Below are 19,295 nucleotides of genomic sequence, written 5' to 3' on the forward strand. Positions count from 1 at the left end.
TCTCCCTGACTTCAGGTCTCTGTGTTGTACAGCCTCCTGGATGATCCAAACCCAGCTCCCTGACTGTCCCACCAATCTGCTCTTAGACCCTACTTGCTCCATCTTATGGCTCCACAACTCAACTGGTCCTCTGGTCTGGACCCTTGGGACACTGATTCTCCCTAGGACCCAGTGTCCCTTCCTTCCTCCTGATCCATCCTGTCCCAAGACTGCTGCCAACCCCAGCTGCTCCTTTGCCCAGAAATGCTGCTCTGCAGCCATTGGTGTCTTGCATGCCCCTGGGCCCCCATCACTGTGATCCCTAGGAGCTCGGCATCTCCCCCTTCCTCCTGCCCCAGCTTTCCATCTCAGGGTGGCTCACCACCAGCCCATTCACTAAGCTGAACTCATACTCTCCTCCTTCCCCTTCCTCAGCCCTCCCTCATCCCACTCTCTCCAACCCCAGCTCAGACCCCAACCCCTCCTCTCTGGACCATCACTCTAGCCTCCTACCTGGATTCCCTGTCTCCAGGCTCACCAAGGGGTACAGGAAGCTCTGTACCCCTTCCCACATATCTTGCCCTACGCATCTCTTCCACCTGGCTGTTCCTCACCAAGGGGTACAGGAAGCTCTGTACCCCTTCCCACATATCTTGCCCTACGCATCTCTTCCACCTGGCTGTTCCTCACCAAGGGGTACAGGAAGCTCTGTACCCCTTCCCACATATCTTGCCCTATGCATCTCTTCCACCTGGCTGTTCCTTTTACAGTAAGACCCCCACAGGGGTCTTTCTACATCTAACCTGTTCCTTCTTTTCTGCCACAGCCCTCCCATGGCTCCCTGGATTATATATGGCTTCCATCCATGGTTCCCAGCACAGAGCTTTAACATCCCTTGGAACTTCCTGAGTGGTGGAGGTGAGGAGCACCTTGTGTTATTCATAATAAGCTGCTTTAAAACAAATAATAGGGCAGCCCTGGTGGCTTATCGGTTTAGCACTGCCTTTGGCCCAGGGGGTGATCCTGGAGACCCAGGATGGAGTCCCACATCGAGCTCCCTGAATGGAGCCTGCTTTTCTCTCTGCCTGTCTCTCTCTCTCTCTCTAATAAATAAATAAAATCTTTTTAAAAAATTCTTTAAAAAATAATAAAGGTTTTATCTTTTTTTTAGATTTTAATTATTTATTTGAGATTGAGAGAGAGAGATAGCAAGAGAAAGTGTGAGAAGAGGGGAGAGGGAGAAGCAGACTCCCCACTGAGCAGGGAGCCAGATACAGGGCTCCATCCCAGGACCCTGAGATCATGACCTGAGCGGAAGGCAGATGCTTAACCCACTGAGCCACCCAGGTGCCCTAAGGTTTGTTTTATTTGTTTGTTTGTTTGTTTGTTTGTTTGTTTGAGAGAGAGAGAGAGAGAGACAGAGTGTGTGTGTGTGCACGTAGGGGTGCAGAAACACAAGCCAGGGAAGGGAGAGGGACAAGAGCCTGCCCAGCGCATGACCTTAAGACTCTGAGATCATGACTTGAGCAGAAATTTGCTTTTAATACTACCAGGATTGGTGCTACTGAGGCAACTCTTGAAGGAAAATGGAGTCTGGTAGCCAGGAGAACTAACAGCAGGAGCGTGATTAGAGGGTTGGAACTTTCAACCCCACCCCGGGCTGGGGAGAGGCACACAGATAGGTCTGGGCACAGACATGCTACCTGAGGCCACTTGATGGAAGCCCCCAACCCCACACCCCTCAATGCCAACTATGGAAGCTTCTGACTTGGGTCATTTAAGTCTACAACAGATACAACAGATCAAGGGATCCCTGGGTGGCTGGGTGGCTCAGCGGTTCAGTGCCTGCCTTCGGCCCAGGGCGAGATCCTAGAGTGCCAGGATCGAGTCCCACATCAGGCTCCCTGCATGGAGCCTGCTTCTGCTTCTCTCTGTCTCTGTCTCTCTCTCTCTCTCGTGAATAAATAAATAAAATCTTAAAATATATATATACAACAGATCTGTACAGCAGATACAGATCTCAGCAAATGCAGTGCCAAGCAGCACAGCTCAAAATGCATGTTTGCCTGCAGGCAGCAGGGCCAGTGAACAGAACAGCATGATGAGAAAGACCACGTGGTGGTGGTTATCTAGACTCCCGTTCACAGTAACAATTGTGGTCACCCCACAGAGGCAGGAGGGACCCTTTTGTGTGTGTGTGGCATGACACGTGGGCCAATTTTCAGATACAGGAATCTATCCTGTTTCTCTGGGGTGGCCACAACATTATCCTTCCTTATCTCTCCTCCTAATCTGGGCCACCCCCACCCCTACCCTCCCACAACCTCTCTGCTTCTCTTATCATTGAACCCATTGGGATGGAAGCTTGGGTTTATATGCCCATTGTCACTGTGATACTGTGACTTATGAGAAGAAGTATGTTTTGGCAGCCTGGGTGGCTCAGCGGTTTAGCGCCACCTTCAGCCCAGGGCCTGATCCTGGGTCTCCAGGATCGAGTCCCACGTTGGGCTCCTGGCATGGAGCCTGCTTCTCCCTCTGCCTGTGTCTCTGCCTCTCTCTCTCTCTCTCTCTCTGTCTCTCATGAATAAATAAATAAAATCTTTTTTAAAAAAGTATGTTTTTGGTCTTAATTCCATTCTTAGAACAGAGCTCCTAAAACTCCTGGAATTTCCTAAGAAAGCAATCAAGGTGTGTTTTGTCATGTGAATGAGTGATTTTCTTGGAAATCATCTAAGAATGGGAGGGGAAAGTCACTAGAGGTGGAATCAATCACATTGACTCATTGTGTGGACAATGAGTTAATCAGTTGAGCCACAGCACCCAAAAGGATGGGAGCTCAGAGTTTTCAGGTTGGTGAGTGAGTGTGGAGAGAATGGTGCACCCAGACAGGGCAGGGCAAGGAAGCTCTGTACCCCTTCCCACATATCTTGCCCTATGCATCTCTTCCACCTGGCTGTTCCTTTTACAGTAAACCAGTAATCAAATAAGTAAAATGTTTCTTTGAGTTCTGTGAGCCGCTCTGACAAATTAATCAAACCCAAGGAGACAGTTGTGGAACCCTCAAATCTTTTTTTTTTTTTTTTGGAACCCTCAAATCTATATAGCACTTGGCTAGAAGCAGAGGTCAACACTTGAACTTGAGATTGTCATCAGAAGAGGGGGGCAGCCTTGCAGGATGGAGCCCTTAACCTGCTCAATCTGACACTACTTCCAGGTAGACAGTGTAGTTAACCTGAATTGTGGGAGAATTGCCTGATGGTGTTGGGGAACCCCACCCCCACACATTGGGACTGGCTGTGGAGACCAATACCTCTATTAGGCTAGGAAGTCCAGCCTAGTCCCTCATAAAAGGTCTCCCAGTAGGGGAAGTGGCTGAGCTTGGCATGGACCCTTCAGATTAGAGGGGAGACTAGCCTAAGTCTACGACCTGGCATCTCACCACCTGGGGCCTTGGGAGGGTAAAAAGAAAGGCTTGATGTGCCAGGCCAATGCTGGGAAGCATGGACATCCCTTTGACATCCCTTCTGAATACTTTAGGTATCTAAACCAGTCTTTTCCAAGCCCCTCCCTCACAACCACCAGCTTTCCAAATCCCTGCAGCACGAGATCCCATTGTTATTAAAATCGCCCTGAGCAAAAACAGGAAGAAGAGGGCAAGTGGCTGCAAAATCCCTGGAGAGGGAGGGAGGGTGGAGGGATGCCTGGGAAGCCTGGCCACCTGGCTGGCCTGCCTGAATTAAGGTGTTGTTGGCACCAGAATCTCCAACTCAGGTATGTCATTATTTTTTGTTCCACAGGAAGGGTTTGGGCAGCCACCTCCCATTCTCCCAAATCCCCAGCTGTCGCCCAAGGCTGGCTGCTCTGGCTCTGGGGCCTTAGAGACAAATTGTCATAACAATTTTGTCAATAAAAGCAATGATAATACTAATGAGAGCAATGCTCAGTAAGGTGCCAGGTGTTCTGAGTGCTTTTCACCCATTAATGCAATTAGCCCTCTCCAAAGCCCTCTCAAGTAGGTGCTATTAAAAAAAAAGTATTAATATATTTAGATGGTTCTAAAGCCTCAGGTGGGGAAAGTTGAATTCACTGGTAGTACATTATTATGAGTATACACGTCTCTCTTTTGTTTTCCTTATTCCCTTTGTCTCTCTCTCCCCTTCTGCTCTTGTCCTCACCATTGTGTATCTTTGCTCTTTTCTTTGTTACTGTGTATCCATTGTTATTCTTTTTATTGTATATCTTTACTATTATCTTTGTTACTACGTATCCTTCCTTCGTTACCTTCATTAATGTGTACCTTCTGCTATTGTATTTTTTTATTGCCTGGCTTTTTTTTTTTTTTTTAAGATTTTATTTATTTATTCACAAGAGACACAGAAAGAGAGGCAGATATAGGCAGAGGGAGAAGGCACCCACAGGGAGACTGATGCGGAACTCCATCCCGGGACCCTGGGATCACGTCCTGGGCTCAAGGCAGATGCTCAACCACTGAGGCACCCAGGAGTCCCTATTGCATGGCTTTTTAAAAACTATGATGAGAAAAAAACCCCAAAACTATGATGAGAGCCACATAAATAAAATTTTAAAATTCTTAAAAATTAAAAAGACAAAGTTAAATTCACATAAATAAAATTCAGCATCTAAGGTGCATGGTTTAGTAGCCTTTTGTGTAGTTTGAATCTATGTCAGCAGTATTGTGCTACATAGCTTTTCTTGTTTTAAGCTCAGAACTTTGCATCTTTTTCATTTCTAAAGAATGTATTATTATTTTTTAAGATTTTATTTATTTGACACAGAAAGAGAGAGAGCACAAGCAGAGGGAGCTGGAGAGGGAGAAGTGAGCTCCCAGCTGAGCAAGGTGGGGGTGGAGGGACAATGACGCTATCCCAGGACCCTGGGATCATGACCTGAGCTGAAGGCAGATGCACTGAGCCACCCAGGTGCCCCTAAAAAAGATATTATTTACATAAATCAAAATCCATTCATTTTAAGTGTTCAATTTGATGTTTGGAAACTGGATACTATCACGTAGCCTCCACTCTAGTCAAAACATAAAACAGGGGGTGCCTGGATGGCTCAAATCGTTAAGCATCTGCCTTCAGGTCAGGTCATGATCTCCTGGTCCTGAGATCAAGCCTCACGTGGGGCTCCTGGCTCAATGGGGAGCCTGCTTCTCCCTCTGCCTCTCCCCCTGCTCATACTCTCTCTCTCTGTATCTGTCTCAAATGAATAAATAAAAAATATCTTAAAAAAAAAAAAAAAAACAGTTCCTACCACCTTCCCCAAATGTCGCCCCTGCCCCCGCAAGCTGCCCTGTACTCCTTTCACAAAAGCTCTCCCTCCCTCATCTGGCCCAGGCTACCACTGATCTACATTGAACATCAGATAAATGTTTGGCTTCTCTCACTAACATAATGCATTTCAGAATCACCCATGTTTTTACATTTTTCTGTCAATGGTTCATTCCTTTTTATCACTGTGCAGTATCCCACAGTATTGGATACACAACAATTTATCCATTCACCAGTTGTTGGATATCTGGGTTGCTTCCAGTTCCTGGGTTATTCCAAATAATGTTGCTGTAAACATTCATGTACACACCACTGTGTGGGCATATGTTTTCATTTCTCTTAGCCAGACACCTAGGAATGGCATTGCAGAATCATTTGATGTGTATGTTTAACTCTATAAGAAATTGCCCAATGTTGGGCACCTGGGTGGCCTAGTCGATTAAGTGTCTGCCTTGGGCTCAGGTCATGATCTCAGGGTCCTGGGATAGAGCCCCACATTGGGCTCCCTGCTCAGCAGGGAGTCTGCCTCTCCCTCTCCTTCTGTTCCTCCCACGGGCTCATGCTCTCTCTCTCAAATAAATAAAATAAAAATCTTAAAAAAATAAAAAGGAATTGCCCAATATTTTCTAAAGTGGCTGTACCACCCTGCATTGCCACCAGCAACCTAAGCATTCCAATGTCCCACATCTTTGTCAACACTTAATATCGTCAGTCTTTTTATAACTTTTTATAACCATTGAGGTTGGTAGCACTATACCTTTATGATTCCATTCACGCATGCAACCAGTCTGTTGTTTGTGAGTGCTGCGTAGTACTCCAAGGTGCTCCCCACCTTGTCCTAACACCCACTCCCACCCTTATTAGTGGGTGCTCAGTTTTTCTCTAATTCCCAGCACAAGTAGATGAGTCACAGATACTTCATACTCACTTCTTTGTGACCTGCATGATCATTGCCCTAGGAGAGACATCAGAGGTGGAACTACTGGGTCCTAGGTGTGCAGATACTTAATTCAGCCAAGGAGTGCCAAACTACTTTCCAAAACAATTGTACCAGTGTCCATTCACACCAGCTGTGCACTAGAGTATTATCTCTGCTTCCCTGCCAATACATCATAGGCTATTTCACTTTAAAGATTTCTAATCCATCTAATAAACATAAGGGATTGTTATTTGTATTTGTGTTTCTTCGATGACTAATGAGTCTATACACCTTTCATCTGACTTCCCTGTTTGTTTCCTCCTCTGCAAATTCATTGAATATCCTTGAATATTCTTCTTGTTTATGTGCAGGAATTCCCAGCACATACTAGATACCAACCCCAGGTCAGTATTACACTTTGCAAAATATCTCCACCCATTGATTTATTTATTTTTCTTGTTATGTTTCGTTGAAGAATAACAAAAAAATCCTTAATTTTGATATAATCAAATTAAACAACTTTGCCTTATGATTAGTAGTTCTATTGGAAGTTTTAAACTCTTTCTCCACCCTGAAGTCACAAAAATTTTCTCTGCCATTATCTTCCATTAGCTTTATGGTGTGACCCTTAGCTTTTAGGTCTTTAAGCAATTTGGTGTTAAGTATCAGTGTTATACCCATTTGAGTGGCAAGAAAACTGAGGCACAGAGAAGGTGAAGTCACAGGGTTAAATCAATGGCAGAGCTGGAATTCACACCCAGGCCATCTGGCTTCAGAAACTCTGTTCTTAGCTACCACATCATGCTGCTTTCTCACTGATTGAGAAGTTGCTGTGTGCAGACTTTATTTTTTTAAAGATTTTATTTATTCATTCATGAGAGACAGAGAGAGGCAGAGGGAGAAGCAGGCTCCCTGTGGGAAGCCTGATGCGGAACTCGATCCCAGGACCCTGGGATCATGACCTGAGCCGAAGGCAGACGCTCAATCCTGAGTCACCCAGGTGCCCCTGTGTGCAGACTTTAAATGCCTGTCTTCCTTCTAACAATCTTGAGCAGTAGATCCTGTTAGTACCAGAAGAGGAAACAGAGAATCCCAAAAGATAAATATTCTTCCATCCAAAACCAGATCCTCCAGACTCCACTTGCTGTGCTTTTATTTATATATTTTTAAGTAATCGCTACACCCAACGTGGGGCTTGAACTAATAACCCCAAGATCAAGAGTCTCACACTCCACCAACTGAGACAGCCAGACACCCCTACCTTCTGTGCTTTTAAACACTAAACTAGGGGCACCTGGGTGGCTCAATGGTTGAACATCTGCCTTTGCCTCAGGTTGGGATCAATTCCAGCATCAGGCTCCCTGCAGGGAGGCTGCTTCTCCCTCTGCCTAGGTCTCTGCCTCTCTTTCTGTGTCTCTCATGAATAAATAAAATCTTTAAAAAAAAAAAAAAAACCCACTAAACTACAGTCTCCCTTGTAGTCCGGGGATGGTGGACTCTGAAAGATGATGGCTCCCTCCTTCAGAGATATTGCTATTGTTCTTTGCTCAAGTGGATCCCTCTCACCTTCTAGGTCTTCAGCCAGATGCCATCTCCTCCAAGAAGTCCTTGCTGACTACCTGTGGAAAATAGCCTTCCCTCTAATTCTCTAATACAAAATCCTGTTTAGATCCTTCATGGTTTACATTTATTATCACATAGAAGTCATCACAATTTGCAGTTATTTAGATTCATTGTAAGTTTTCTGTAAATCCCCCGAGGGTGGACTTTGTTGCCACTTGTCTAATAAACATTTCGAAACAAAAACTTCTGGCATTTCTCTGCAAATCTGCTCCTCCCAAAATTTCCTCAATTTTAGTAAATGGCAGCTCCACTAGTATATGGTTGCTCAGGCCGAAGCATTGAAGTCATCCTTGGCTGTCTTTTCTCTCACATTCTTCATCTGATGTCAGCCAACACTGTCCAACAATCTCTTCAAGCAGATCCAGAATCTGCCACCTTAATTCCCATGAGAACATCACCTAGTCCAAGAACCATCGCCTCCTGCCTGAGCTCTTGAAATGCAGTCACTTCCACACCAACCTCTTCACCATCTTCCCAATCTTCGGATAGACCAGGCTGGCTCTTGCCTCAGAGCCTTTGCACTTGTATTCTCTGCATGGGGTGTTGCTTCCCAGATGTGCACTTGGCTCTCTCTCTCCATCCTCTCAGTGTTTTTTATTTGTTTGTTTGTTGTTTTTTTAATGTCACCACCTCAGGTCTCTTCCCCAGACCATTCTATTTAAAATAGCAACTCTGGGGACCTGCTGGGTCACGTGTGACTCGATCTCAGGATCATGAGTTTAACCCTCACATTGGGCATAGAACTTACATAAAAAATAAAATAAAATAGCAACTCCACTCACTCCCCTAACTCAATGTTCCTTATCCTTCATCTCTGCTTTTTTGCCATGGCTCACATTTCCACCTGCCCGTCTATTTCTTTATTCCTTTTTTTTAAATCGTGTCTCCTTACAAAGATAAAACTACAAGGGCAGTTTTAACTAATTCACTGTTTATCAGCTGTGCCTGCAACAGTGCTTGGCTTATAAGTGCTAATATTTGTTAAATAAAGTTGTTTTTACCAACACCCAGGAGGGTGCCTGCAATTGGTCAGCATTGAATAAATGCTGAAAAAAGTAAATGTATGCAACACCTCTGGTTTTTTGTTTTGTTTTGTTTTGAGTAAGCTCTATGCCCAGTATGGGGTTTGAACTCAGAACTCTGAGATCAACAGTTACATGTTCTACCAACGGAACCAGCCAGGCCTCCCAAATGCAACACTTTTTGCAAACACTGTAAATTTGAGGGGTTGTTGTTGACATCTCTATTTTATAGAGAATAATAATAATAAGCAAATAATAATAGTGAAAGTGCTTGACATTAATCATAACAATGCTATGAGGAAAAATGATGAGCCCCATTTACAGATAAAAAAATAGGCAGTGAGTTCTCTGGCTTGTTAAAAACTGGTACTCAGGAGGCTTGAGCATTTACTGCATTTGAGATCACTGAACAAAGATGCTTGTGGGGGAGATAAAAGGACAGAATATTTGGCAGATAACAGGGTCTAGGCATGGAGGCCTCTCTGGGTACTGAACTTCAAAACTCTAGTGTGCTATTGATCTTTAGTGGGCATGGGGATTCAGAGATGGGGAATACTGGCAAAAGTATTGGGATGTAGGATGGATGTGGGATGTAGGTAGAGATGTGACATTTGGGAGACCCCAAACTATGTGAGAATGAACCTTTATGAGGATTCAATATTAGCTGTGATGTGATTAATCATTCAGATCTGCCTAGAATATTATTGGGGCAGATTCTGGGCACAAGAGAATATTTTCAGGATGAAATATTACAGGAATCTAGAACCTTCTTGAACACCAAACACAGAAGTGTCTAGAATGTGGGCAATAAATAAATATTTGAAGGGGTGTTGCATACTGTGTAGAGAATTCCATTCATGGGACATAGAATATTGCAGAGATAGGCCAATGGATGTACTTAAGGGTATTCCATAGACTGAACATTCAGATGGCTATCTGGGACTACGTTAAAATGGTGGGCGCCCTGGAACGTTGTCTGGGTTGGGATATTGAAGGTACCAAGGTGTTTCAGGATATAGTAGCTGGGAGATCATGATATTGGAAGTGACTTAATGCTTTTGGAACACAAAATGAGAGCTGGGATCAGACATACTGAGAACATGGATCACAGGTTCAAGTGGAACTTTTGGAAGGGGCAGAGAAGCAGTGGGCAAACCTAGTGAGGGCATGGAGGGAGGAAGGAGGCAGGTGAGCCAACCTAGCTTTTATTGTGAGCCCTTTGTCCATTTCTGCTCCTGAGTTTTGTGGTTTCGAATTGTTTCTCGGATCCATAGAACATATTGAGAGACTCGAGTGTAGACGCCAGGCCGGTTGGGCTGCCCGCATGGGAAGTCTCCCCAGGAGATGATGCCATGGAGCGTTCCATTACAGATCAGGGGGCCCCCGGAGTCACCCTGAGTGGGGGAAGAAAGAGAGGTGAGGTCCTTGGTGGAGCCAAACAAAGGTATAGGCAGGGACATGCCGGAGAGAATGAAAGATGGAGAGAGACACATGCAGAGGCAGAGACAAAAGAGAGACAAGTACACAGAGAGGGTGAGAGTGTAACAGAAGAGGACAAATCCAGAGGAACAGAGTGACAGCAAGAGCCACAAAGAGAAAGACAGATGGATGCACACCAAGACCAAGAGTAAGAGACTTCTCTCTCCATGCTTTTCTCCTCTCCTCAGTCTTAGGGGAGTGATGACACTTTACTTCAACCCCCACTCTTGGTTCTCTGGCACCCCTCCACCCCTCAACCCTGCTGTGCCTTTATGGTTCCTTGGTGCCATCTCACTATTGAGTAAACCCATCCATACCTGGGTAGGGTATGCAACACATGTACTTCCACTTTGCCTCCCTGGACCAAGGAAGATGTCACTGATCAGTCGAGGCACAGATCATTAACTCATTAATCACTCTTTCCCACTGAACCAAAACTCAATCTCAGAAGCCGCCTCTATTGGACATAGGTTTTGTCTCTTGTGTTTTATGGAGAGTTTTGCCCATTCATTTCCCCTTATTTTGGTAACTACCTCCTGATTTTCTCTTTGGGGGAAAGGCCCCTCCTTTACCCTCAATCCTTGCAGCTTGTCCCTACCCCTCCCTGACCCACACAGCCAGTCCTGTGACAGACTTGGTCCATCAGAGAATCCCACAGCTCTGGCCAGTGCAATGCTTCAGGACCCATGACTTAAGTCAGCTTAGTGAGACTCACACTCAAGATGTTCATGTAAACAACTGGGAAACTCTTTTTGGAGAGTGGGATGTAAGACCAAAGCTGCTGAGGCCATCTTGCTATTGCATGGGAAAAGCTTAATTGAGAATGAAGATAAAAACAAAAGAGAAAAGAGCAGAGCTGAAAAGAGACAGAGCCCTAAACCCATTCTTTATGCACCTGGATCCATTGGTGCCTGAAGCAAGACACCTCTGGGCTTTCCAGTTACAAAAGCCAGCGTGTCTCGCTTAAGCTGGTTTGAGTTGGGCTTCTGTCACTTGCAAATGAAAGAATGCCAACCTTTCTGAATCTCAACATTATCAGTCAAATATGAGGCTTAAGATGAATTATATTCTCCAGTCATGGGTACTCTCTTTTTATCTTGACCCTCGATACTACGGGACACGTCATTTCATTTTATTTTTATTTATTTTTATTTTTAAAGAATATTTTACCCATTTATTCATGAGAGACACAGAGAGACATAGGCAGAGGGAGAATCAGGCTCCCTACTGAGAGCCTGATGCAGGACTTGATCCCAGGACCCCGGGGATCACGACCTGAGCAGAAGGCAGATGCTCAACCACTGAGCCACCCAGGCGCCCTGGGACAGATCATTTTAAAAGATTGCTTCTTCCAAGGCTAGAAGCAAGTCCTTTCCCCCCAGCATCTGTCCCCACCTCCATCCTGGCTTCCCATCCTGGCTTCCTATCCTGGCCCTTGGCAACCCAACCACTCCATTGTTCTCACCTCACAGGAGTCCTTGCCACCCTCTTTTGTGCCGGCACACAGCATGTTGGGTGTGATCTTCCCCGGGTAGACTTGGCGACACTCTTCATCTGAGCGTAGCTGGATGTTGGCACATTGTAATGTTTGGGGGTAACTCACTGGGGAGGAGAGAAAGAAGAATCTAAGGATGTCTGTCTGGGACAGGCTATGGGATGGGAATTAAACAGGAGGATCAGTAGAAAACAGATGGAAAGGGGGATAGGGAAAAGAATGGATATGTAGGGAAAGTGAGGTAGGAGACAGGTGCCAGGAGAAACAGGGAGATGGAAGTGGAGGGAAAGAGGTACAGAATGTGGGGAGACTGTGAGGCAAGAGCTGTAATAAGGAGGGAGATGAGGAGAGGGATGGTTAGAGATGGTGAGAGACAGGACTAGGGATGGGGGAAAAGAAGGGGAAGAGATGGCATGTCAGGGAGGAAGAAGGAATGAGATGAGAGGAAGCCCAGGTACCCACTAAGGAGATGCAAAGGGCCCTTGCTGCTGTAAGGCTCAACTCTACATTCATGCACATGTAATTTGTACACAAAAGATATACTTGCATTTCCTTACCCTTAACAAACACATGCCTGCCACTATATCAAATTTATAAGTTACATATTTATTTAAATATATTTATGTATAATTTCTATACTACATAATTTATATACAGACATATTTAAATAAATACATAAACATAGAATTTGTGATTTAGAAAATCAGTCTATATAATCTGCATATTTGTATACGAATGTATAGTGATATACATTTATATAAATGTATTATATATATAATATATAGCATATATTATAATATTTGGGTTTATTAATTTATATACTTATATAAAGGATATATATGTTTATATTATATTTGACCTTTGACATATATATTATATAACTGTATAACTGTACATTTATATAAAGGATATATATAACATAACTTTATACATATTTATAAATTTATGTATTTATAAAGGATATATAACTATATGATCTATGACATATATAACATTTATAGACATTTGTCTAAAGGATATATGTAACATATTTAACTATATATAAATTTTTATGTATTTATATAAAGGATATATACAACACATATATGTGATATGTAACATACACTATATAACTATACATTTATTGTTATTTATATAAAGAAGTCTTCCTCCAACCTTCCCTCCCATTTCTGCCCCAGTTTTCCCAGCCATTGACCCCTCAGACCATCTGTGAGGGCGCATACCCTGGGGGCTGGTGGTGGTGCCCCAGCCAGACACCCGACAGCAGGTGCCAGCAGGGAGACAGTTGTTGTGGGACAGGGGCAGGACACGGATGTGGTTCGTGGGCTGGACCGGGGACTGCAGCTCCAGAAGCATGATGTCATGGTCGTGGTTCAGGTGGGTGGGGCTGATCTGGTATTGAGGGTGGGGGATAGAGCGGACTACCTCCCTCACCTGCTCTCCGGCCTCCACTCGCCCCAGGGCATGCTTGCCCAGGTAAACTCTGTACCCGCTGTGGGTGCAGGAAGGGGGTGATTAGAGAGGATGAGCCCATCTCCACCAGCTTCCTTCTCTCCAAGTATCTTCCACACCTCAACTCCAATCCCATCCAACCCCAATCCTAAATCTGACCTCATCCTCAATCCAGCCCCACTCTCCCACCACCCTAGTCGATTCTCATCCCTACCCTCATCCCTGACCCCCACATACTCCTTCAGACAGTGTGCTGCAGTGAGGACCCATTTGGGGTGGACCAGGACTCCCCCACAGAACAGCCGCCCTTGCACTAGCAGGGCTGCCTGCCAGGGCTGAGAGTGGGGGCGACAGGTGTAGCCACCCGGGAGAAACCCGCTGGTCCCATTGGTGCCGTTGAGAATCTTGGGATACTCCTGAGAGATGCCTGGTGAAGAAGAGAAAATGTTAGGGAATTGGGGTTGGGCTCAGTGGGGGAGGGGGGGCACTTGGATAGAGGCCCTGGGCTTGGGGAAGGAGTCAGAATTTTGCTCTGGGTGATCAGGAACTGATGATTCATTCGTTGGCCTCTAGGAGTTGCCATCTTCCATGTAATGGAGATGAGTCAGGGCAAAGAGGTGATGATGTCCTTTTCTGTAGAAGTGCTAATTCCACTGGGGGTTCACAGAGTTCATAGAACAAGGTAAGTAGAAGCCTTTCTCGTCATCTGCATTTTCTCACCTCACCATGAGGATGGATTTCAGGGGATGGGAATGAGACTGACCTATACATCTACCTAGGCAGTAAATACATATCTGTCCATCTATCTATCCATCCATCCTTTCAATATGTATTTACTGGGGGCCTCTATGGCTTTAAATATAACCTAGAGCCTAACTACTCTCAAATTCAAAGTTTGCAGGACTCTGTATCATCTGACTCTTATGAGCCACTTTGGCCCCATCTCCCACCCTTCCCCTTCACACACTCTGTTCTAGATACATGCAACCATTCTCCAGACACACCAGACCCTTTGTACTTGCTGCACCTCTTTCTGGACAGTTCTTTCTCTAGATCTATTCCGTTCAATATGGTAGCCACTAGCTACATGTGGGTATCTAAATTTAAATTAATTAAAATGAGAAAAATTCAGTTCTTCAACCACACCAGTTACATTTGAAATGTTCAAGAGCTCCATGTGGCCAGTAGCTATCATATTGGACAGGGCAGGCACAGGACATCAGGTATATGAAACATTCTACTTGATGGCACTCAGAGTCTACAGGTTACGTGCCTATGTTCTTCTTGACTCTGAGAGCTCAGCTCAAACATCACCTCCTCAGAAGCCATTCCAGGGACGCCTGAGTAGCTCAGTGGTTAAGCATCTGCTTTCGGCTCAGGGCATGATCCTGGAAGACTGTATTTATAATAGCCCCAAATTTCATACCTGTTACTTCTTAACAGATTTTTATTTTGTTAAGTAATCTCTACATCCAATCCACATTGCTCGAACTTATGACCCCAAGATCAAGAGTCACGTGCTTTACCAACTGAGCCAACCAGGCACCCCATCATACCAGTTACTTTTAAAAAGTCACCAGCCCCTTGTTTGTCTGAAAATGTGATTGGACAAGCAAGGATCACCAGATGCATGAAGAAAACTAGTAGCCTGAAAGAGAAGTATTAAGGGCAATAGGCAGAATTACAGTGAACTAACCCCAGAGGAAACAGAACTTTTCAGAAGGCCAAATGAACACATAAGGAAATTAGTACACAGTGGGATGCTGGGGTGGCTCAGTGGTCGAGCATCTGCCTTCAGCTCAGGGTGTGATCCTGGGGTCCTGGATCGAGTCCCACATGGGGCTCCCTGCAGGGAGCCTGCTTCTCCCTCTGCCTGTGTCTCTACCTCTCTCTTTCTCTGTGTCTCCCATGAATAAATAAATAAAATCTTAAAAAAAAAGAAAAAAAGAAAAAAATAAGCCATTCCAGATTCCTGGCCACCTGGTCTAATACTACCCATCCCAGGCCCCCAATCACTTCCTAGTACATTCCCCCAGTTGATTTTCATCAGAGCCATTATCACTACTTATTTCTCTTTATATTTCTTTACATTTATGTGGCCTTTTTAAAAAATCCCCCTAACTTGATTATAAGCTCCAACAACAGGTACCTTTAACCACTTTATTCAGAGCTGTATCCCCAAGACTGAGCACAGTGTCTGGCACATAGTAGGTTTTCAATCAATGTGTTGTATGTGCCAGGCACTATGGCTGGCATCGGAGACACAGTGGCCAGCAATGAGAGAGAAAGTCCACCTAAATGTGCCACTTTCTGGCTGGGTGATCCTATACCAATCACTAGCCTTAGCTTTCTCAGCTGTAAAGTAGGAAAACATCTCTCATTGGGCACAGCACCTGGCATAATGTAAGGTAAGGCCTCCGTCCGTAGTGGGGACTGTTATAAATTATTAGCTACAACAGGAGGTCCTCCGCTCTATAGCCAGCAGGTTCTTCTTCTCCCTGGGCCAGCTTCTGCACCTGCATAAACCACAGGAGCAGCTGAGTGGTTCTCAAAATTGGGGACAGGAGTCATTGGTGGGCACAAGTTCATCTTAGGTGGTACAGAGATGAGGCATCAAATTGCAGCCTTGGAAACAGAATCACTGCTACTTCTCTGCCAGCCCTAATTTTGTTGAGGAGAAAGTCTCGTGATGGGGCTAATAGACTTTTAACATCTCTCTAATCCTTGCTGAGCTCACTTTTTAAAGCCAGGAAGCAGAAGCCTTTAGCCAGCAACCTAAAATTTATTAAGTTGAACCATCTACAATCACTGTTTTGAGGGAGGTCAAAAAGGGTTCACTACTGGCGATGGCAAATGGTTCAACCCAATAAACACATTGTTTTTATTACCTGGTTCAGAATGTTGTTTTTTCCCTCTTACCTTTTATTTATAGCAAAGGATGCTTTTTCCTATTTAGGACAATGATATAAACTTTACTTTTAATATACTGTAAGTTATGGGCAGCCAGGGTGGTTCAACGGTTTAGTGCTGCCTTCAGCCCAGGGTGTGATCCTGGAGGCCCCGGGATCGAGACCCATGTCAGGCTCCCTGCGTGGAGCCTGCTTCTCCCTCTGCCTGTGTCTCTGCCTCTCTCTCTCTCTCTCTGTCTGTGTCCCATGAATAAATAAAATTAAAAAACATATATATACTGTAAGTTAAAAAAAAAAAAAAAGAGTTGGGTCTAAGCAGACCATTAGATCTAAAATAATGAAGATGGTTACCAGAAACTAACATCCAGGATGCTGGGGGACAGGGCAGACAATATGGATCATGATCCTAACTCAGGCACCACCAGTGTCATTGGGGCAGGACCTGCTGTCTCAGAGTCCCAGGTTTTTAGCAGTGAAACTGGAGTAATTATAGTGCTCCTACCTCATAAGGCTGTTGAGGGCTCCACAAGACGACGCATGTGGAGCTCCTAGCCCAGGGCGTGGTACCCAGGAGGGGCTTGGGACATGGGCACGGAGTCCTGGGAGTGGCGCCAAAGGAGAGAAACCACCCCACCTTCAGGCCAAGGGTGGTGCCTGGTGCCAGGTGCCCGAGGACTCCTCCCTCCTTCAGGTCTCAGCTCAGGGGTCTAGTCCTTTGGGAATGCATTCCAGATCAGGAGTTGCCACTACAACTCTAGGCTCCTGGCTTGGCTCCTTGAAGCCATCACCTCCTGTCACAGTCATGACTAATTATTAACTAATTATTTGGGTAATTGTTTGAATAATGTCTGCATCCTTCCCCGCTAGGCTCTGGGTATTAAGAGCAGGAACTGTGTCTGTTGTACAGCACCCAGCACAATGCCCCGTGCTCAACAGCTGTCAGTTAAATGGATGGTTGGATGGACGGCGGCGGTAAGGGTGGATGGATGATGATGCCTGAATGGGGTTTCCAGAGAAGTTGGCTGCAAAAAGGAGCTTAAACATGAAAAGGAATCTTTGGGACTGACTCACGGTGGAACCAGGTTTGGGGTCACCCCAAGGATTGAAGGAAGAACAAACTAAAAGGTTCTGGAAGGCGCTGAGAATGAAGAGACTGCTTCAAATAAAGTGATAACGACTAATTTTGCCAGCCCCTTCTATCTGCCGGGCACTTGCTTATTTTCATATTCATGCCTTTTGTAGTAGGGACTTTTGTGTTCTGATTTTACAGATGAAAAAAACAGAGCAGCTAAGTTATCTGCTCAAAGTGGTAGTGTCAAGATTTGAACCTCTCTCTCTCTCTCTCTCTCTCTCTCTCTGGCCTTGAATGGAAAGGGAGCCGCTGCAGGGGCAGGGGCTGCGGGTTTGGGGTGGGGGGCTTCTCAGTGCAGAGGTGGGCAATCAGGGAAGGGCCTGGGGTCGGTGGGAGAGTGGGCTCACCGCATCACCCCATCGGAGAAACCAGGTCACGCAGGGACAAGCAGGAAGCTCCCGGGGCTGTCCCCGCGGGACCTGGCCCCGTGTGGGCGGTGGGCGGAGCTCGAGGCTCCCACGCCCCCTCCTCCTGGCCTGACCCTCCTACCATTGTTTGGGTGACCACCCCGCCTCCACCCACGCGCATTCTTACCGCTTGACAAGGCCGCCGTCAGGAAGGCGATCGCAGCGGCCAGGGGCCACATGGCGGCTCCGGGGTGGGGAGCAGGGCGGGCGGGGCCTGGGAAGTTGGTGTGGGGGGATGGTGTTAAGGGCTGGCTGGACCCCCCATCTCTGACCTCCCCTCCTCATCACCTCTGCCCCTGCACTTTCCAGTCTCGATCTCCTCTCCTTCACTAAGAACCTTGACCCTGGAATCTGCACCACCTCTCCCTAATTTCCATCCTCGGTGGGGAGCCCCAGTGAGGAGGGAGGAGGGGCTGGGGCCGCGTGCACCCGCGTGCACCCGCGCCCTCCAGGGAGCCGGGCCCTCAGGAAGTCTCTCCCGCCGCTCCGCCCCCTTGCTACCCTCTCAGGGTCGTCCCGGGCACCTGGCCTCAAACAGCTTATCTTTCAGTATGGTTCACCCTCTGCAGCTCTGCAGATTTCTATCTCTATAACTGAACCTCTGGCTTCCCTCTCCATCTCCCTGACTCAGCTGTTCTTCTTTTCCTTTCCCTCCTCACCTTTCCTTCCTCTCCCCACTCCTCCCCTCTGACGCTCCCGCCCCTGCCCCAGGCGGACCCTACCTCGGTGAGAGGCCGGGGTGCTGAGCTTCACCGCCAGCTGCGTCCAACTTCAGCCCGGACCCATGGCTTTTAACCCCTGAATTCCCTCCCCCAGCGCCCTCAGCATTTCCCTGTTGCTGGCCTCCCCCTCTCCACCCCCAATGGCTCAGCAGGCGCCTGCCAGGCACCCCCTAGTCTGGGCATGGCCCTTCCGCGTGGGGCGGAGCTTCCAGGACAAGCTGGGACCCAGATCTGGCCCCACCCAGGCCTCAGTTGAACCCACTGTGAACTTTGGGGCCTCAGGACCCACCTAGAGGGAAGAGGAAAGCTATTTCCTTCCTCAAACCCACCTGAAATCCTCATAACTCTTCCTTAGGTCAACCCATTTTTCATCCCACTTTCTAATCTCTCCAACCCCTGTGCGTGTTCTTACACCCATCCGCTCCCAGATGGCCATTTGCCACCCTATTCCTATCTCCCTAATTCCAACCGTACTCCTTGTGGTCAGCCTATCCCCCAAACCCAATCCCATTAACAGCCTTATCTCAAATTTGTCCAAACATCAAACCCAACACATTCAAATTCCAGTTCCCAGCTTCATCTCCAGCACCAACTCCATTTCCAACCCTTCTGAAAAACACAGGGATGCCTAAATTTACTCCACCATTTCCCTTCCCCTATCCTCACAACCATCAGGTGCAAGAAGGTAATCTTCAGATAGGCAGATAGAAAGTCAATTGGACTTGGACTTGGATGAGGCCTGGGAAAGCAATATTGTGGGTAAATGGCCTTTTAGGAACAAGGCCAGTTGGGGTGAGGGAGTCCATGGGGATGTAGGTGGAGAGGGAAAAGCAGGAATCGGAAAGCTCTGGGGGCCAGGATGATG

The 19,295-nt window shown here is 46.4% G+C and overlaps 1 protein-coding gene across 1 annotated transcript; it reads right to left on the bottom strand.

The window, feature by feature from the left end:
- Positions 1 to 7,736: 7,736 nt before the first annotated feature.
- On the bottom strand, positions 7,737 to 17,887 carry KLK13 (kallikrein related peptidase 13). Its single transcript, XM_072758293.1, has 5 exons — positions 17,836 to 17,887; positions 13,498 to 13,687; positions 13,032 to 13,300; positions 11,779 to 11,915; positions 7,737 to 10,228 (listed from the first exon to the last, which is right to left on the bottom strand). Exons 1-5 carry the CDS (start codon positions 17,885 to 17,887, stop codon positions 10,040 to 10,042), a joined length of 837 nt encoding a protein of 278 aa, XP_072614394.1. The 3' UTR covers positions 7,737 to 10,039.
- Positions 17,888 to 19,295: the final 1,408 nt, after the last annotated feature.

This window comes from Vulpes vulpes, chromosome 1, assembly GCF_048418805.1.
Source record: "Vulpes vulpes isolate BD-2025 chromosome 1, VulVul3, whole genome shotgun sequence".
In the NCBI taxonomy this organism is placed as follows: domain Eukaryota; kingdom Metazoa; phylum Chordata; class Mammalia; order Carnivora; family Canidae; genus Vulpes; species Vulpes vulpes.

What these genes read in the sequence shown, in the direction of transcription:
- KLK13 (XM_072758293.1), bottom strand. Translation starts at nt 17,887, where the DNA reads ATGTGGCCCCTGGCCGCTGCGATCGCCTTCCTGACGGCGGCCTTGTCA. An exon ending in GCAGCACACTGTCTGAAGGA is followed by an intron (nt 13,301 to 13,497) that starts GTATGTGGGGGT and finishes CTGCACCCACAG; the next exon opens with CGGGTACAGAGTTTACCTGG. An exon ending in GTGGCAAGGACTCCTGTGAG is followed by an intron (nt 10,229 to 11,778) that starts GTGAGAACAATG and finishes TCCCCCACTCAG; the next exon opens with GGTGACTCCGGGGGCCCCCT.